General features: G+C 36.5%; 1 protein-coding gene across 1 annotated transcript in view; it reads left to right on the top strand.

Annotated features, from left to right (window-relative positions):
• The window catches only part of VPS50 (VPS50 subunit of EARP/GARPII complex), a gene marked incomplete in the record, with an annotated part of 117,723 nt that overhangs the window by 62,512 nt on the left and 37,463 nt on the right, over nucleotides 1-17,748 (top strand). The window contains 4 exon segments of the mRNA XM_027766315.1: nucleotides 1,802-1,896; nucleotides 2,208-2,306; nucleotides 11,175-11,265; nucleotides 14,607-14,783. Of these exon segments, the coding sequence (XP_027622116.1) occupies nucleotides 1,802-1,896; nucleotides 2,208-2,306; nucleotides 11,175-11,265; nucleotides 14,607-14,783 (462 nt within the window).

Below are 17,748 nucleotides of genomic sequence, written 5' to 3' on the forward strand. Positions count from 1 at the left end.
CATTGGAAATATTTTTATATTGCTTGATTACATTTTTGCTTTTGAAGCCTTAGCAAATTTTTACTTTCCCAAAGAAATTTATGCTTTTTTAATGTATTCTTTCTTTCTTTTTCTCTTCTTTTCTTCTTCTTCTTTTTTTTTTTTTAATTGCCAGAAAGTATGTGTGTTTGTCAGAGAGAGAGAAAATAACCCCCGGTGGGCATGGTGATGTTGCAATTCTTTTCCTCCACTTTTCCATCAATCAGGATGCTGGGCAAGCATGCACATGTGCCTGGTATGTTTTTCAAGTCACCAGGGCTAGGACTTGAACCGTGATTAGCTCTGTAGGATTCAGCTTCCAATGCACAGTGTTTAACCATCATGCTACAGGACCAGCCCTGTTCTGTTTATTTTTATTAATTTGTGTTTTCTTAATTTTCTATTATTTTTAGGAAAGGAATGATTAAGTAGGTGTTATACCTGTCTCAGAATCTAGTATAGGAAAAAGAATTTTTTTCTCAACAATCTTTGTTCTTTGAGAGTATCTTACATGCTTATTTGCTGAATATATCTGTTTTAGCCTATTGGGGTTGCTATATCAAAATATCCTAGACTGAGTGGCTGATAAATAGCAGACATTTATTTTCACAGTTTTGGAGGTTGGGAAGTCCAAGGTCACGGTGCCAGCAGTTTTGGTGTTTGGTGAGGGCCCATTTCCTGGTTCATTGGTGATGCCTTCTCACTGTGTCCTCACATGATAGAAGGAGCAAAGGACCTTCTTTGGGCTTCTTTATAAGGGCCATATTTCCACTCTTGAGGGCTGATCTCACAAAGGCTGAGCCTCCTAATACCACCACATTAGGGGTTAGTATTAAAACATAAGAGTTTTGGGTAGACACAGACATTCACATCATAGCAATATCTTCTTAAGCCTTTTTTTGCAATTTGGTATCTCAGTTGTTGTAATGATATAATCTGTTAAATTTTTAAAATTTCTTCTTTTTTTTTTTTTTTTTTAAAGAGGTTTTTGCCTTAGGGAACATGTGCTGGCTGGAGAGAGAAAGAGGCAGACACGATGAGAGGGAAAGTGAGAAATCACCCACCAGGGGGAGGGCCACACTAGAATCCTTTCTCTTCCATTTTCCTCTTGGGATCCCAGACACACAAACGTATGAGCCCAGAGTGAGTTTCAAGCCACCAGATCTAGGACTTGAACCATGGTCACCCATGTGGGAGTCCAGTGGCATAACCACCACACCACCTGCTTGCCCGCCTAATGTATTATATATTTAATCCTTGTCTTTAATGTAATCTCTTTTTCCTTTTTATGATGCTATAGCGGGTATGCAGGAAAGCTATTAATTACTATATATTATCTTCTCCATAGTCACTTCATGTAGTTATCTTAATAATTCTTATTATTTTTTAATTGATTAATTTTGGTTTTCTAACCAACCAACTCTTGCATAAATAATGATTTTCGTTCTCATATCTAATATAAAGATACAGTTCTCCTATGTTATATATATGGGTGTGTGTGTGTGTGTGTGTGTGTGTGTGTGTGTGTTTTACATTGAATAGAAATCTGTCATCTATGTTAAAGTATACTGATGATTGTGGCCATTGCTATTTTTGTATCTGATATTTGTGGACTTTTCTTTATTATATCATCCTTTAGGATGTTGGTATAGCCCCAAATAGATATTTGTTAAGTGAAGAATGTATTCCTGTTTCATTTTAATTTGTAACAGTAGGAGAAATGCTTCTGAGAATTTATTTTCTCTATTTTTGGTTTACTTGAAATTTTCTTTTTGTCTTACAGGATGTTCAGCTAAAAGTAAAAACTTACTTGCTCGGAACTGATTTGTCAATATTCAAATATGATGATTTCATCTTTGTTTTGGATATAATTAGCAGGTAGTATTTGAAATCTTGTCTTATTGTTTAGTTTGATTCATTCAACCTGATGATCAAAGTAATCATGAATTAGTGAGTTATGTAGAACTTCTTTATGGAAATGAAGTGTTCATACATTCATAATCTAATTGCTGCTGGGTTTGTGTGTGAGAGTGCATAAATATTTCTCATCTTTGGATGTTTCTAAACCATCTAAACTTTCAAATTTTTTTAAATATTCAAATTTCTTGTCTTTGAAGAAAGAAAACCTGGGCTTTATTTTCTTGGTAAGGATGTTGCTGAAATTTACAAAAACCTTTTTACCCAACTAGGTTGATGCAAGTTGGAGAAGAATTTTGTGGTAGCAAGTCTGAAGTTTTACAAGAGTCTATCAGAAAACAAAGTGTCAATTATTTCAAAAACTACCATAGGTAAGAATTCTAATAAGATACAAATAGCTCAATTTTGTTAATGAGAATACTTTTGTATAATGCTTAATCTTACTGCATTCGTTATTTGAAACAGTTACTTCTGAATGAGTAGATATATTCTTTGCAGCTCTTTTTAGGTTAGCTAAGAATTTTTTTTAACCAAAAATAATTATAAAATACTCTGTACTTATTGCCTATAAATCTTAGTAAAGTATATCTTTGTCTGGAGTGGCTCAAAATATTTAACTAAATATTGCATTTTTTTCTTTTTTCTTTTTCTTTTTTTTTTTTTTTTAAAGGTTTTTGCCACAGGGCACATGCACTTGCCAAAGACAGAGAGAGATAGTGAGAGGGAAAGTGAGAAAAACCCCCCCCCCCCTCCCCCCCCCCCCCCCGCCCCCCAGAGGGGATGGCTATGCTGAAATCTCCTTCATTCTTCTCCTGGGATTTTGGGCACTCACGCACATGTGCTTGGCATGATTTTCAAGCTGCTGGGCCTGGGACTCAAATTGCAGTCAGACATGTGGGAGTCCAGCACCTTATCCACTATGCTACCTGCAGACCCCAAACCGATTTCTTTGAGTGAAAGTTGATAAGGTCAGTGGGTGGGATAGTAGTAGTCACACTGGATTTCTACATGGCCCACCAAATGAGTCCTGGATCTAGTGGCTTGCTTTCTCACTGCCTCTCTTGCTCTTTCTCTGGTGGGGACACTTGTCCCATAGAAAAATGAGAAGATAATAATAAATAAAATTAAGTAAATAATTCTTAAAAAAAGTAAAAGATGATTAATTCTCTTTGTGCGTGCATATATAAATGGAAAAGAGGATCTTCAAAAAGTTCATAGCGGGAACCAGCAGTTAACATAATGGCTATGTCGCTGGACTCCCACATAGTCGACCGCGGTTCGCGTCCCGGACCTGGTGGCTTAGAACTCACGCCGGGTGTGTGTGCGTGCGTGCCCAAGATCCCGAGAGGAGAATGGAGGAGAAGAGATTGCAGCATGACCATCCCCCTTGGGGTTGACTTCTCTCTTTCTGTCTCTCTGTCTCTCTCTGTCTGTCTGGCGAGCGCATGCGCCCTATAGCAAAAACCTCTCCAAAAAAAAAAAACGTTCATAGCAGATCTAAAAAAACTATATATAGATTTAAAAATACCTTATACCAAAAAAAAGTTGTATTTTAATTCTGTTTTCCATGAACTTTTTTTTTTTTTAAGGTTTTCATCATAGGGCATATGCAGTAGCCAGAGAGAGACAGAGGGAAAGTGAGAAATGAACCCCTGTGGGATGGCCACACTGCAATCCCTTCTTCATTTCCTTCTCAGAATTTTGGACACACATGCATGTCCACCTGGCATGATTTTCAAGCTGCTGGGTCCAGAGTGTAAACCATGGTCAGCCATGTGGGAGTCCAGCGGTTCAACCACCATGCCACCTGCTGGCCTCTTCAGTGAATTTTAAGTCCTCTTGTATAAAGACTCAGCTCTATATTTATTTGGAGAGTTAGCTTATAATGGTTCAGTATCATTCAAGTTTCCCTTGGTTATAATTTCTGCCTCCACTCCCAGTTGATATTGAATCATTCTGCTTTTACACACTAGATTCAAAAGAAACAGGGACGCAGAATTATTATTAAAGGTGAAGAAAAGATCTTTATTTATTTTAATTTTTTTTTTTTGAGAGTTTTTTGCTATAGGACGCATGCGCTTGCCAGAAAGAGAGAGACAGAAAATGAGAAATCACCGCCCTCCCTGTGGGGGATGGCCACGCTGCAATCCCTTCTCCTCCATTCTCCGCTTGGGATCTTGGGCACACACGCACACGCTCCTGACATGAGTTTAAGCCACTGGGTTTGGGACTCGAATTGTGCTCGACTGTATGGGAGTCCAGTGACATAGCCATTACGCCAATTGCTGGTCCTGACCTTTAGTTACTTTAATCCCATCATTCCACCTGACTATCTGGAGTTAGTTAGTTCTTAAAGGACTTTTCTAACACATGTGTATGGAACTTGTTTCCCGCATCTGGTATGAGCTACTAAGAAAGTTGGATAAGTAGAGGCAGCACTCAGTGATGGGGTACTTGAAAGCATCTGCCTTTCAGGAGTAAGAAGGCTTCTAAAAGAAGGATATGATAGTTATTGTGATTGTAGCTACAAAACCAAGATCCTGTACTCTACCACCTTGCAAAGCAGTCACTTTCAACTTTAAAATGGGGTGGAATGTTTTGGGGAGTGGAAGAAGGTAGGAAGACCTGTTCAATAACAATGCGATTGTTATGCTTAACGTGGCATTAAATTGAGAGAGGAAAAGAGTGTTAACATTTGTGAGACCTGTCTTGATAGAAACTGGACCCTGAGCAGTATCCTGTCTGAATATTTTGTCATTTGAAATGAGTTATACCTTACTTTGTATTCGGAATGTTTACTTTTTAAAATTAACCTTTGGCTTTATTGTCATTCTTTACTGCCAAAGGGAGTCAGGATTTGTAATTCTGCTTTCTCACTTAATTCATAATCAACGGACACCTACCCACAATGCTATGCGTGCCATGTCAGAAGAGAGATAGGGTACCTTAAAATGTTGATTAGTTATTAAGTACATTTAAATACAAGTTTTCTGTGTTAATTGTAAACTATTAATTAACTTGTATTGAAAGAAGATTTGAACTAAACCTGTACCAAAGCAGAACCTTTGAATGAAGAGAGTGTTTAAAAACTTAAAAAAAAAAAAATTGAATAAACCTCATGGAAAAAATGGTAAAGGAATAACATGAAACCCTAACACTGCCTTTATTCATAGCTTCCTTTTTTTACTAAAACTTTAAGTCTAGCTAAAACAGAATGTCTGGCCTGTAAACTTTGCTATATGGAAGAGGAGAGGCCCTTTTAGTAATAGGTGAGGGAAAAAAGGAGCCAAAAAAGTGCCAGAGCCTCTCTTTGTCTGCCAGTATGAAGAATGCCAGGTTTCTATCTCCCAAAAGATTGTTTTATATCCAGTAAGACAAGCTCTAGTCCCTTTTGGTGTTCCTAGTGTCTAGGACTAAGTGCCTCGGTGGGGGCAGTGTAAAAACACTGAGGTGAGTGACTTCCACTCTGCGCTCACTTTACTTATCGTCCAAAGGTGTCTGTCATCTCTTTGGCAACTAGTCATGGCCATTCCCAACTCTGATCCTGATGGAGATTCCTCACAGAATTTTACCGGGATGAAATTAGAGAATGAAGGAGTAAAATATTTCAATATTTCCCAAACACTCAACATCGTAAGACATCCCAGAAGAAGTTGTAGAACTTGTTTGCCATTGATGAGGCTATGCTGTGTTGTCAGAGGGAAGCTGACTGAGAGATAGTAGACTCACTTTCTTGCCCCATGTTTTGCTGTTTGCCAGCAAAAACTGCTGGCGTAGGGCAAATTATTTAACCTCTCTGAGCTATGGTCCTATCTATTATAAAATGAGGTGGCTGGATTAAACGGTGAGCTGTTGACTGCACATCTTACCTTTTTCTTTTTCCTTGCTGTATCATATATTATAAAAATTGGGGATCCAGCAGGTGGTGTGAAGGTTAAGGTTCTGAGTTGCTCATAGCCAAATGTGCAGTTTGAGTCCCACACTCAGCAGCTTGAAAATCACACTGGGCATGTGTGCATGCATGCCCCAAATCCCAAGAGTAGAATGAAGGAGAAGGGATTGCAGTGTGACTATCTCCCTTGGGGATGATTTCTCACTTTTGCTCTCTCTTTCACTGTATCTCTATCTCTCTCTGGTGAATGCATGTGCCTTATATAAAAAAAAATAGAAAAGAAAAGAAAAAGAATACAGATTAAAAAACCAAAAATTAATAATTACTATTTTTTAGGTTTTTTTTTTTTTTTTTTTTTTTTTACTGGTGTTTAAGTAACAGCTTAAGCCAGTCTAGGTTGTTTGTATACAGGCTGTAGTAGTTATTAGTGCTCTAAACAACTGCCATTTGGAAAATTATTAGATCATCAGGAAGTCATGACATATTTTTTTCTATGTTTTTTATACAAAAATTTGTGATGACTTTCCAAAGTACCCAATATAATGAAAATCACTTGGTAAAATTGGTTCTAATCATCAACATATTCTGTAGTATATTTGTTTCTTTATAAAGCAGGATAAACTTGATAGGCCGTTTAGACATGATGCTAGTGTATATATATTGAATTGACCACAAAATTACATTAGGCAGTAATGACTGCAAGTCTTCTAAATTCCAGCTTGACAGTCCCTTAACCAAGTCATATTACAGAAATGCTGAGAACTATATGAAACATGTTGAAATATAAATCAAGCATGTTTTAATTTAGCTAATAAAGTTGTTCATATGTGTATCAGTTTGTTTTGTGGTCCCCTGTTGCCAAATAACATGCTTGAGCATGAAGAAATCCTTGAACCAGATTATTCTTTGAGTGCATTTAGGCTATTGGTTTGAAGACATGGCATAATAAAGGTGAAAGCGGGAATGATTGATTTTTTGATAGAACACCTTCTACTTATAAAGTATATTCATGTTACTTGTGGCAGTTGTATAGAAATTTGCCTTTTTTTTTGGAGAGATTTTCACTATAGGGTGCGTGCGCTCACCAGACAGACAGAGAGAGACATTAGAGACAGAAAGCGAGAAATCACCCCCCAGGGGAGATGGTCACGCCGCAATCCCTTCTCCTCCATTCTCCTCTCGGGATCTTGGGCACGTACGCACATGCGCCCGGCGTGAGTTTTAAGCCACCGGGTCCGGGACGCGAACCGTGGTCGACTATGTGGGAGTCCAGTGACATAGCCATTACGCCAACTGCTGGTTCCCGAAATTTGCCTTTTTTTATGGTAAAATTTTATGAACATGTAAGGGAACACAGTCTCTGTTATTGTGAGTTCTTTCAAAGTTAATGTTTTATTCCTCCACATTTCTCCGTGTTCAGGTACTAAGATGCATGGACTCAAAGTTATTATTCTCCTGCCGGATGTTGCAGTTTTAAAAAGCACAAATGCTTTAATTTAAACAATAATGAGATAGAACTTATGTAGCAATGTATAATTGTCAAACATTCTACTTAACACATGTATTTTATTTTGTAATTACTCTGCCTGGGCTTATGAGGCGTGAACCTCGAGTGGGAGCAGTGGTGGATGCAGAAAGAATAGACAGGCAGACACACAAACAGAGAAAAGTCAGGGCATCTCTGATGGATATCACCCCAGCACTGAGCCGTTCCCAGGCTTATTCTTTTATGGAGCGATGGAAGAGGAGAAATGGAAGGCAAAGCCAGATATTTTCTGTCATCGACTGCAGCTGTGGAGAATCTTCTGTCCTGTGGTTCTAAACAAGTCTTTCCTGCCCTTCCCTGGCTGACGTTCAGCTTCCTTTAATATACACTGCCCTGCAACGTGACAGTAGATCATGTCTTTGTTAGAGCTTTCACTTGACCTGCAGTGTCAGCACAAAGACCAGATCTACTTTAAAGGTCACTAGTACCTTGTCCAAATCTGGCCACTTTCTACATTAACTCTTTTTCTTTTTTGAAGAGGTTTTTGCCTTAGGGCACGTGTGTTCACTGGAAAGAGAAAGAGAGATAGTGAGAGGGGAAAGTGAGAAATCATCCCCTGAGGGGATGGCCTTGCTGCAATCCCTTCTCCATTCTCCTCCCAGCATCTTGGGCACACATGCACAGGTGCTTGGCTTGATTTTCAAGCCACCAGATCTGGTATTCGAACTGCGGTTGGGCCATGGTGGCAATCCAGTGGAGTAAGCATTATGCCATCTGTCCCTATTTTATAATTACTCTTAATTATCAAGGCTTAGGGTGTGATGGTACCTGCCCTATGGCAATAATCAAAGCTTATACAATGCTTTTAAGGAGTCTAAAGGTGCATTGACAGAAGAGGGGAGAAATCACCTATCTTTTTTAGGGAGAGAAACTTTATTCCTGCCCAAATAGGAAAGATCATTCTTTTATTTATTTATTTTTTTAAAGTTTTTGCTGTGGGGAATGTATACTTGCCAGACAGAGAAAGAGAAAGAAAAAGTGAAAAAATTACCCTCTGGGGAGATGGTCATGCTGCAGTACCTTCTCCTCTATTCTCCTTTTAGGGTTTTGAGCACACATGCACGCCTGGGTTTATTTTCAAGCTGCTAGGTCCAGCACCCAAATCATGGTCAGCCATGTGGGAATCCAGTGCCTTAACCATCAAGCCATCTGCTAGTCCCTTTTAATGTCTCTTTAAAAGGTGCTGCAAATTCATTATCCACGTATATATCGACCAAGTGATACCATTGTCTTTTTTGATTATTGGACCTGATGTTCTCTGATGCTAAGTGTTTATTTCTGCCTGTGGATCTTCTGCTAAATAAGCTATTTTGGTTAAGCCTGCAGAGTAGAAGAGTAGTGAATAATTTATCAGTATTTTTTAGTTGTTTTATAATAGATTTCAGAAAGAGATTGTTGTCTCTAACTTCACAAGTATAAAAGTCCTGATTAACAGCTGTCCAAGTATTCTTTTCTGTCTATGATCGTTGTATAACAAACTATCCCAAAACCTATCGGCTTTAAAGGACTATGATTTTATTGTTATTTCATGTATTCTGTGTCAGGAATTTAAGCAAGGATCAACTGAGAAATTTTTCTGCTCCTCATATAGCAGAAGAAATGAGTAGCAAAATTCAGCTGGTAGAAGAGTTTGACTGGAGGATACAAGGTCACTTCACTCACACTTTGATGTAGGTGACTGGAAGGTTGTGCTCTGCAAGGTGTGTCAGTGATACTGCCTACATGTGGCCTTCCGGCATGCTCACCTCAGGATAGTTGGACTTCATGTAGAACTAGCTTTCCTGCAAAACCAGGCAGAGACTTCATGACTCAGACGTCATTCCATTCTTTCACCACATTGTTTTGAGTGCAATCATATAATAAGGCTAGCCCACATCCAAGAGAAGAGTAATTAGATGGTATCTTTGATAGAGGAATAGTAAGGTCATGTTGCAGAAAAGCACATATTTGGATAGAGATCGTCTTATGGTTGTCTTTGCTATATCCTTTGGAAAAATAGATAGGAAGAATGTTTTCAGAAAATGGTGTTTTTAGATCTAGTGATAATGTTACTAATACGTTTATTTATTTTAATATTTTAATGATAATCAGCTTATGTAAAAGTTACTACTTCCCAACTCTAAACTAATCAAGAGCAGTGAAAACAAAAGGAACAGTATCTTTATAAATAGTATCTATCTTGTGTGAGACTATTTCCTATAATATATGTTTACATACACAAACACACACACACAATAATAGTGGATAAGTCACTATTAAATTAATTTTAGTTCATACTATTGGTAATCATTCCAACTTCTTTCTTTTCCTGTTAGTAAAGAGTCTGGGGCAACCTTGGGTTTCTCTGTTTTGCTACTCACTAGCTTTAGTACCTGTGATTGTAACCAAATTTTTTCTCAGGTTCCTTTTATACTAAACACTCTACCTTTAAACACTTCAAAATATATAAAGTAATCCAATACAGAATTAAAAGGAAAATTAAGTCCATAGACATGGTTGGAAATTTTTATATACTATTTTTAGTAATTGATAATGCAAACAGACCAAAAACACCCAATAAGGTTATATGTTTGACAAAGATATTGATATAATTTGCCTTATTGATTATGCATCTGTGTGTGTGTGTGTGTGTGTATACACACATCTCTGTCTTTTTCTTAAAAGACTTATTTTATTTAACTTTCATTATTTATTTATTTATTTAAGTTTGACCAGAGAGGGCCAGAGACAGACAGAGAGAGAGAGAGAGAGTGAGAGAAAGTGAGAAAGCAAACCACCAGGGCCAGGACTAGAATCGTGGTTGGGCATGTGGGAGTCCAGCGCCCTTAACCAGCACACCACCAGCTAGTCCCTATCCATCTAGTTTTTTAACTGTCTGTTTATCTTACACAGACACAACTCTTGACAACTGCAGAGGGCACAAGAGTTTATCGAAAGCAATCATCAACTGGACAGTGAAGCATGTTCTTAAAAAAAAAAAGTCAAAAGATTGAAATTATGGAGAGTATATTCACTGATCATAGTAGGATTAAACTAGAAATAAAGAAGAAGGGTAACTGAACCCTTGTGGAATAATCTACCTGTGAAAAAGTCTTTAATTGGTTTGATTTTTCCCATGGCTGAAACACATTGCAGACAGTTATTCTTGTGTAAAAGACTGTGTTCTACCAATATCAGAAGTCAACATGCAATGCATATAAGGAATAATTTTCTAAAGGCAATTTTCTTTCTACAATGTCTACAAGTCTTGCAGATTAAACAACCTACTTCCAGTGATCAAAGGTGAAATCGTATTGGAAATTAGGAAGAATTTTTTTTTGAGAGTTTTTTTTGCTATAGGGCGCGTGCGCTCGCCAGAAAGACAGAGAGAGACATAGAGATAGAAAGCGAGAAATCACCCCCTCCCAGGGGGAATGGCCACGCTGCAATCCCTTCTCCTCCATTTTCCTCTCTGGATCTTGGGCACTCACACACATGCACCCAGTGTGAGTTTAAGCCGCTGTGTCCGGCTCTCGAATCGTGTTCGACTACATGGGAGTCCAGTGACATAGCCATTACGCTAACTGCTGATCCCAAGGAAATTAGGAAGAATTTTAAACTGAATAATAATAAAGGCATAGCATCAAAATTATGGGATACAGCTAAGGCAAAGGGAGGAATTGTTAGTTTTAAATGCTTTATTTTGAAAGAAGACATTTTAAAAATTATTACCTTAAACTTATTGTGTTTATTTCCTCAATTCTTGTGTGCAGTGTATTTTTCTTCTTACTTTTTGAGTGTTAATTGTTTGTTTGTTTTAAGGACACGGCTCGATGAATTACGAATGTTCTTAGAGAATGAGACCTGGGAACTTTGTCCTGTTAAGTCAAATTTTAGCATCTTGCAACTTCATGTAAGTGTTTTTTAAGAACTAAGAAATTTTTCAGTCATCTTTTCATTTGTTTGTTTTAATATTAGATATATGAAAACATTTACAAAATAATTAAGGAGCAGTGACTTATCACCCTTACTTGAAAGTCGTTAATAACAAACATCTTTTACAAGAATAATCCCTTTATGAATGAGAAAAATCTCTCTTTACGCAATTCAGTTTTGCATGGTTCAGGAAAAGTCTTTTCCCCTAAAGAGTCATAGTTAAATGCTTTCTTTTTTTCTTTTCAATTCAGAAAAAGGGTCTACTGCTGTGTTTAATTTTAGAGAAGATTAATCAGCTATAATTTGGTTGTGTTTAATAAAAATATCTGTATTTGTAGAATGTTTGTCATTTCTTAAAAGGACTAATAAGATGTTAATTTATGCTGCAGCTTACAAATTTTTCTGTAACGAGAAAATGCCTCACAAATAAAAGAGCTACTTGGAAAAAATACTTAACTAATTTTTGTTAGTTAACTGATTCACTGAACCCTTGTGGAATAATCTATCTGTGAAAAAGTCTTTAATTGGTTTGATTTTTCCCATGGCTGAAACACATTGCAGACAGTTATTCTTGTGTAAAAGACTGTGTTCTACAAATATCAGAAGTCAACATGCAATGCATATAAGGAATAATTTTCTAAAGGCAATTTTCTTTCTCCGTGTAAGTGTAGAGAATGCATGATTAGAAGTTTTTATTTTTTGTATGGATAATCTTTATATAATATCTTCTTACCCATTTCCAGCATATATTAAAAACTTGCAAACATGTTGATTAATAAGTGCTTTAAAGACAGCAAAATCAATATTAATATTAATTAACATTAACAGATGACGTAATTCATTAACTTAACACAGGATTTAAAATTCTAAAAGAAGGAAGTTCCATAACATTATTAAGAATTCTAAATTTGGGACCAGCAGGTGGCATAATGGTCACATTGCTGAACTCCCATGTGGTTGACCGTGGTTCAAGTCCTGAACCCATTGACTTAAACTCATGTCGGGTGCATGTGCATGCATGCCCAAGATCCTGAGAAGAGAAAGAAGGAGAAGGGATTGTGGTGTGGCCATCCTCCCGGGGGATGATTTCTTGCTTTCTGTTTCTCTGTCTCTCTTTGTCTTTCTGACTAGGACATGCGCCCTGCAGCGAAAACTTCTCAAAAAAAAAAAAAAATCTAAATTTAACATGCATGTTAGAATATCTATTTAAATACTTTATTTAAGTTTATTTAACCATCAAATTGTATGTGCACATGTGCATATTTGCACATACAATTGGTGTAAGATAACTTTTTTAAGAGGCACTTTGGAATATTTCTATCCAGGTGAGCCTTATCTCACCTGGTAACTCAAAAGGTGATGCTCTAATAATTACCTTGAAAACTACGAGAGGTTCTCAAAAAGTTCACAGAAAAAGCATATTATGAAAAACTGCATGGATTTCAGTTTTATGTTGCACAGAAATAAACCTGTGCTTTGATTCCATTTTTCCATAAACTTTTTGAAATGCTCTTATATTTACGACACACATCTATTCCTATGGATTAGGTTTACAAAAAGTCTCATTAGTTTATATTCACATCTTATTTAGAATTATAAAAATCATGGCATGAAGTCTTAGGTATTATGATAGATTTGATGTAATGTATATTTGAAATTGAAAAGAGAATAAACTCTGATATTTAAAATGTAAGAATTTAAGAAACGTTTTAAGAATATCATTGTGGGACCAGCAGTTAGCATAATGGCTATGTCGCTGAACCCCCAGTAGCTGACCGTGGTTCGAGTCCTGGACCCAGTGGCTTAAACTCGCGCCGGGCGCTTGTGCGTGCATGCCCAAGATCCCCAGAGGAGAATGGAGGAGAAAGGATTGCGGCGTGGCCATTCCCCCTGAGGGGTGATTTCTCACTTTTTATCTCTCTGCCTCTCTCTGTCCTTCTGGTGAGCACATGCTCCCTATAGCAAAAACTTCTCAAAAAAAAAACATTGTATCTTTTAAGAATATAATTTAATATAAAAAAATTAAATTGGGGATTAATCTTTTAGAAATAAGGAAATGTTCATTAAAATTTCATGATAAATCATTAAGAGTTTTGTAATTCAAAAGAATTTTGGAAATTGTTCTATAAATTTTCCTCTAATGAGCTGGGTAATTTTGAACTTGGCACTTTGGAACCTCAGTTTTCAAAACTGGTAATGCATGATTTGGACCAAGGGAACCTCAGTTTTCAAAATTGGTAATGCATGATTTGGACCAAGGGATACAAGTTCATTGGCATTTTCAGTTCTAGATTGAACCTCTCATTTTACAGATGATGAAATTGAGTGTAGAGAAGCCAGATGACATTTCAAACATTATGTAGTCATCCCCTGGTATTTAAGGGAGTTTGAGTCCAGGTCCCCCTGCAGATTCCCAAACCCACAGATTCCCAAATATCTTATAAAATGACATACTATTTGCATGTAACCTATGATTACCTTCCCATATAATTCAAATAATCTGTAGATTACTTATACTATGCAATACATTATAAATGCTATGTAAATACTTGTTATGCTCTGCCTTTTAATTTTTTAATTTATTGTATTTTTAATTGCTACATAACATTTTTGTTTTCCTTTTTAATCCAAGTATTCTCTGTCATGGTTGATTGAATCTGTGGATGCAGAACCCACAGATGTGGGAACTTTGTAGGAAACTGATGAAATGTAATGAGTTAACTAGTAAACTAGGAGTAGAAGACAGATCATCTGGTCTTAGCATGTGTGCTTGTGTTGTCTGCTTCTTGGCATATGAAGAAAAGTAATTAAACATTTATAGATATCAGCAGTATAGCAGAGAAAGATATATACTTCATATTTTGTTTTTGAATTAAATATATAAATGGTGCAAACATGGATAAAAAAATATTTGACTTAATAACAATTAGTTTTCATAAATGACCTTATTGATTAAAATGATATCCTACTAAGATTTTTGCTGCTTTGTTAAACCTTTAGGAAGCATTATCATGCTAATTTCTTAAGTTATTTTTGAAAATATTCTCTGTAGTTCCTCAAAGTAAGCCAAAAAATAACTTGGTGCAGATAACCCTGTTTTAAATGATATAATTGACTGAGTTGTCTTTAGGAAAACCTTTGAACGTGTATTCCAAATTTGCGCTTTCAGATAGCTTGTAAGATTAAAAGTGAATAATCTGAAGATCAGGATTGTTTTTCCACCAATGCTACGTTTATATTCATGGAGTATGTTCATGTACTTGAATTTTGATATTACTAAAGCGTATATAAAAATGCTCTTTTTTTTTTAATATCTAGGAATTTAAATTCATGGAACAGTCTCGTTCCCCATCAGTTTCACCTAGTAAGCAGCCAGTCTCAACCTCTTCAAAAACAGTGACCTTGTTTGAGCAGTACTGTAGTGGTGGGAATCCATTTGAAATTCAAGCCAATCACAAAGATGAAGAAACAGAAGATGTCTTGGCTTCTAATGGGGTATGTGGTGTTTTTAAAGCATATTGTGAAATAAGTGAGATTTCTTTATTTAGATGGTTCTATCCAGTGGACAAGGTGATTTGTTAGACTTGTTTAACCATGCACCCCCCACCTTCCTGCCTGTACATGCATGTACCTGCAATATTAGTTACATAAAGACTTTACAATATGCTTTGTTGACATTGTCCTTTTGAACTATAAGTTTGGCCTTCATATTTATTTTAGGTTCTTACTAGATTATTATGTTCTTACCAGGTTACTAATTGAATAGTAGTAGTTCCTTCACTATTTGTTAGGGAAGTCATGGCACATTTTTGCCTAGAAAAACAGAAAACTATATCACGACTTTCCTGATGACCTAATATGATTTATTATGCAGATACATGGGTGAGGGAATAGAAAATCCTCACTTTTTTCCCAACTCCACTCCTGGCTACCAAAGTGAGTCATTTTATTCATGTCCTTTTATCTGAGAGAGGGTATTGTTCTGCTTAGTGGCCTATTTTTAGGGTTTATTGTAGCGCAAAAGCAATATTAGCTAGAGGTAGTGTGAATTATTAGAAATGGTTTGAAGGCAAATATTGAATATCACCTTAATTGTTTATTAGCTGTGTGGCCTTCAGAACACCGTTTTCACTTTGTGATCCTCATATTTATATTGAGCGGAATACTTGCCTCATGGTAGCCTACAGGCTGTTTTTACAATACTTCATTTGGCCCAGGATGTTGTTTGATAGGTTTGATAGGTCCTCCTGATCTTCAGAATTTCTAGAAGGGCCCAGTGTGATTATTTAGATTTAAAGAAGCTAAAGTGAAACTGTTAAGACCTGATAAAAATCTGTTGGATTTGTTTTTGTATTTTAGTTTTGGAATTTCTTTGTTTTGTGAAGATATATATATCTGAAATATTTCCATGAAAATTGGCCATTATCATGTTTTATCATGAAGTTTAAATTATTTCATAATGGGGCCAGCAGATGGCATGGTGGTTAAGGCACTGGACTCCCACATGCCTGACTGCAGTTTGAGTCCCAGATCTGACAGCTTGCTTTCTTACTTTCTCTCTCTTTCTCTCTAGGGAGTGTAAGTGTCCTTTAGCAAATTTAAAAGCAATAATAGTAATACATAAAACTAAATTATTTAAAAAATTATTTCGTGGTAAACCATATTTAAAATGACTGTTTAGCAATTGTGACATTTTTCCTCTATGATGTAGACAAACCTTAGAGGAATTAAAAATTATTTCAGACCTGGAAGGTAGCACAGTGGTGAAGGTGCTGGACTCCCACGTGGCTGACCATGATTTGAACTGGACCTGGCGGTTTGCCTTCTCACTACCCTTCTCTCTTTCTCTGGTCATATTAAAAAATAATAGTAATAATGATGAATAAAATTAAATAATTCTTAAAAAACAAAAAAAATTAAAAAAGTGATTCCAATTATTTTGAAATATGACCTTCTGTAGTCATGATTTGTTCATTAAAACTTAATGTAGCATTTGTGGCAGCTGTGTTCCTTAGTTTTCATGCATGCTGAAGTTAGCAAATACTGGACCATTGCTTCTATGGGAAACACAGGATAAGGTGCCTCTGATCACATTTTCATTCATCCATCAATACATAATACTGTTTTATGTGTGTTTCTGCTTACAGACACCTTGTAAATACTTAGTTCATTCATTATCTTTAAACTCATGTCCAATAGCCCTGTAACTGATGTCTAAGTAAAGCTTATTTAAAGCATATTTTCTCTGAGTCATATCACAACCTTCTTCTACTTAGTAACATTAGTAGTATTTCAGCACAATGTTCGGGGGACATTTTAAACAGCAAAAACAGAGAAAGCACAGAAATACACTATACATGACACTAGTAGACCATGAAAAAGACACTTGATTACAACACGAGAGTTGAAACAAGAAGACAGAGCATCATCTTGTCTGTCCTCAGTCAGGAATGTGCATGTTGGAAGGCTCAAGATTTTTGCCACTTGGTTCATGTCCATGAATGACCTCTGTAGTACCTAAGTATTAATTTGGGGGTTAAAAATAAACTTGAGTAGGCAAATTTGCAAAGATTGAATCCTCAAATAATGAATATTTTCTGTACTATTGAATCACATAGCCTTCTCGTAATCAGGAAATCCTGCTTTATGGAACACCTTTCTGCACCATCAGGATCACATTGTGAGTGTAGGAGAATGCCTGTGCTGCTTGTTTGCAGTCCTTAATATGTGATCTTTTCTTTCCAGGTCCAGCTTAAATCCTTCAAAAATTAGGGTCCAGATTTTTGTTTATTTATTTATTTTTTAGGTTTTTGCCATAAGGTGTATGTACTTGCCAGAGAGAGGCAGAGAGAGGGAAAGTGAGAAATCATTCCCCAGAAGGATGGTCATGTCACAGGCCCTTCTCCATTCTCTTCTTGGGACTTGGGGAGTATGTGCACAGACGCCTGGCATGACTTTCAAGCTGCTGGGTTTGGGGTTCAGACTGTTCTGCCTTTTGGGAATCTAGCACCTTAACCACTATGCCACCTGCTGGTGCCAAGGGGCCACATCATGATATGGACTATCATACACAATGCTTTTATTCTTAGACTTTCAAAAGATAGATACTGAATTAGGGAGTCAACTTTCCATGTCATGATATTGATTTCCTCAACTGTCATGTAGAGATAAAAATTCCTCATAGAATTGTTTTTCAGGTTCAGTGAGAATTCATGAAAATACTTGATGTAGTACTTGATTAGAACTCAATAAATGTTAGCCGTACTTAATTATATCGCTCTACTACATTAGTTGGTGATGGTGTTGGTAACACTGAAACTGCTTCCTTTGCTGTGCTTGGAAACCACTGTCATTATTTCTCTTGCTGGGCCATAAAGATTATAGAAATGCTAGGAAGGTACCTTTCTTTCAAAAGTAAATTTACCTTTTCTTTTTTTTTTTTTTTAAAGAGATTTTTGCT

The sequence above is a fragment of the Tupaia chinensis genome, unplaced genomic scaffold (genome assembly GCF_000334495.1).
Source record: "Tupaia chinensis unplaced genomic scaffold, TupChi_1.0 Scaffold142374_1, whole genome shotgun sequence".
Lineage (NCBI taxonomy): Eukaryota > Metazoa > Chordata > Mammalia > Scandentia > Tupaiidae > Tupaia > Tupaia belangeri.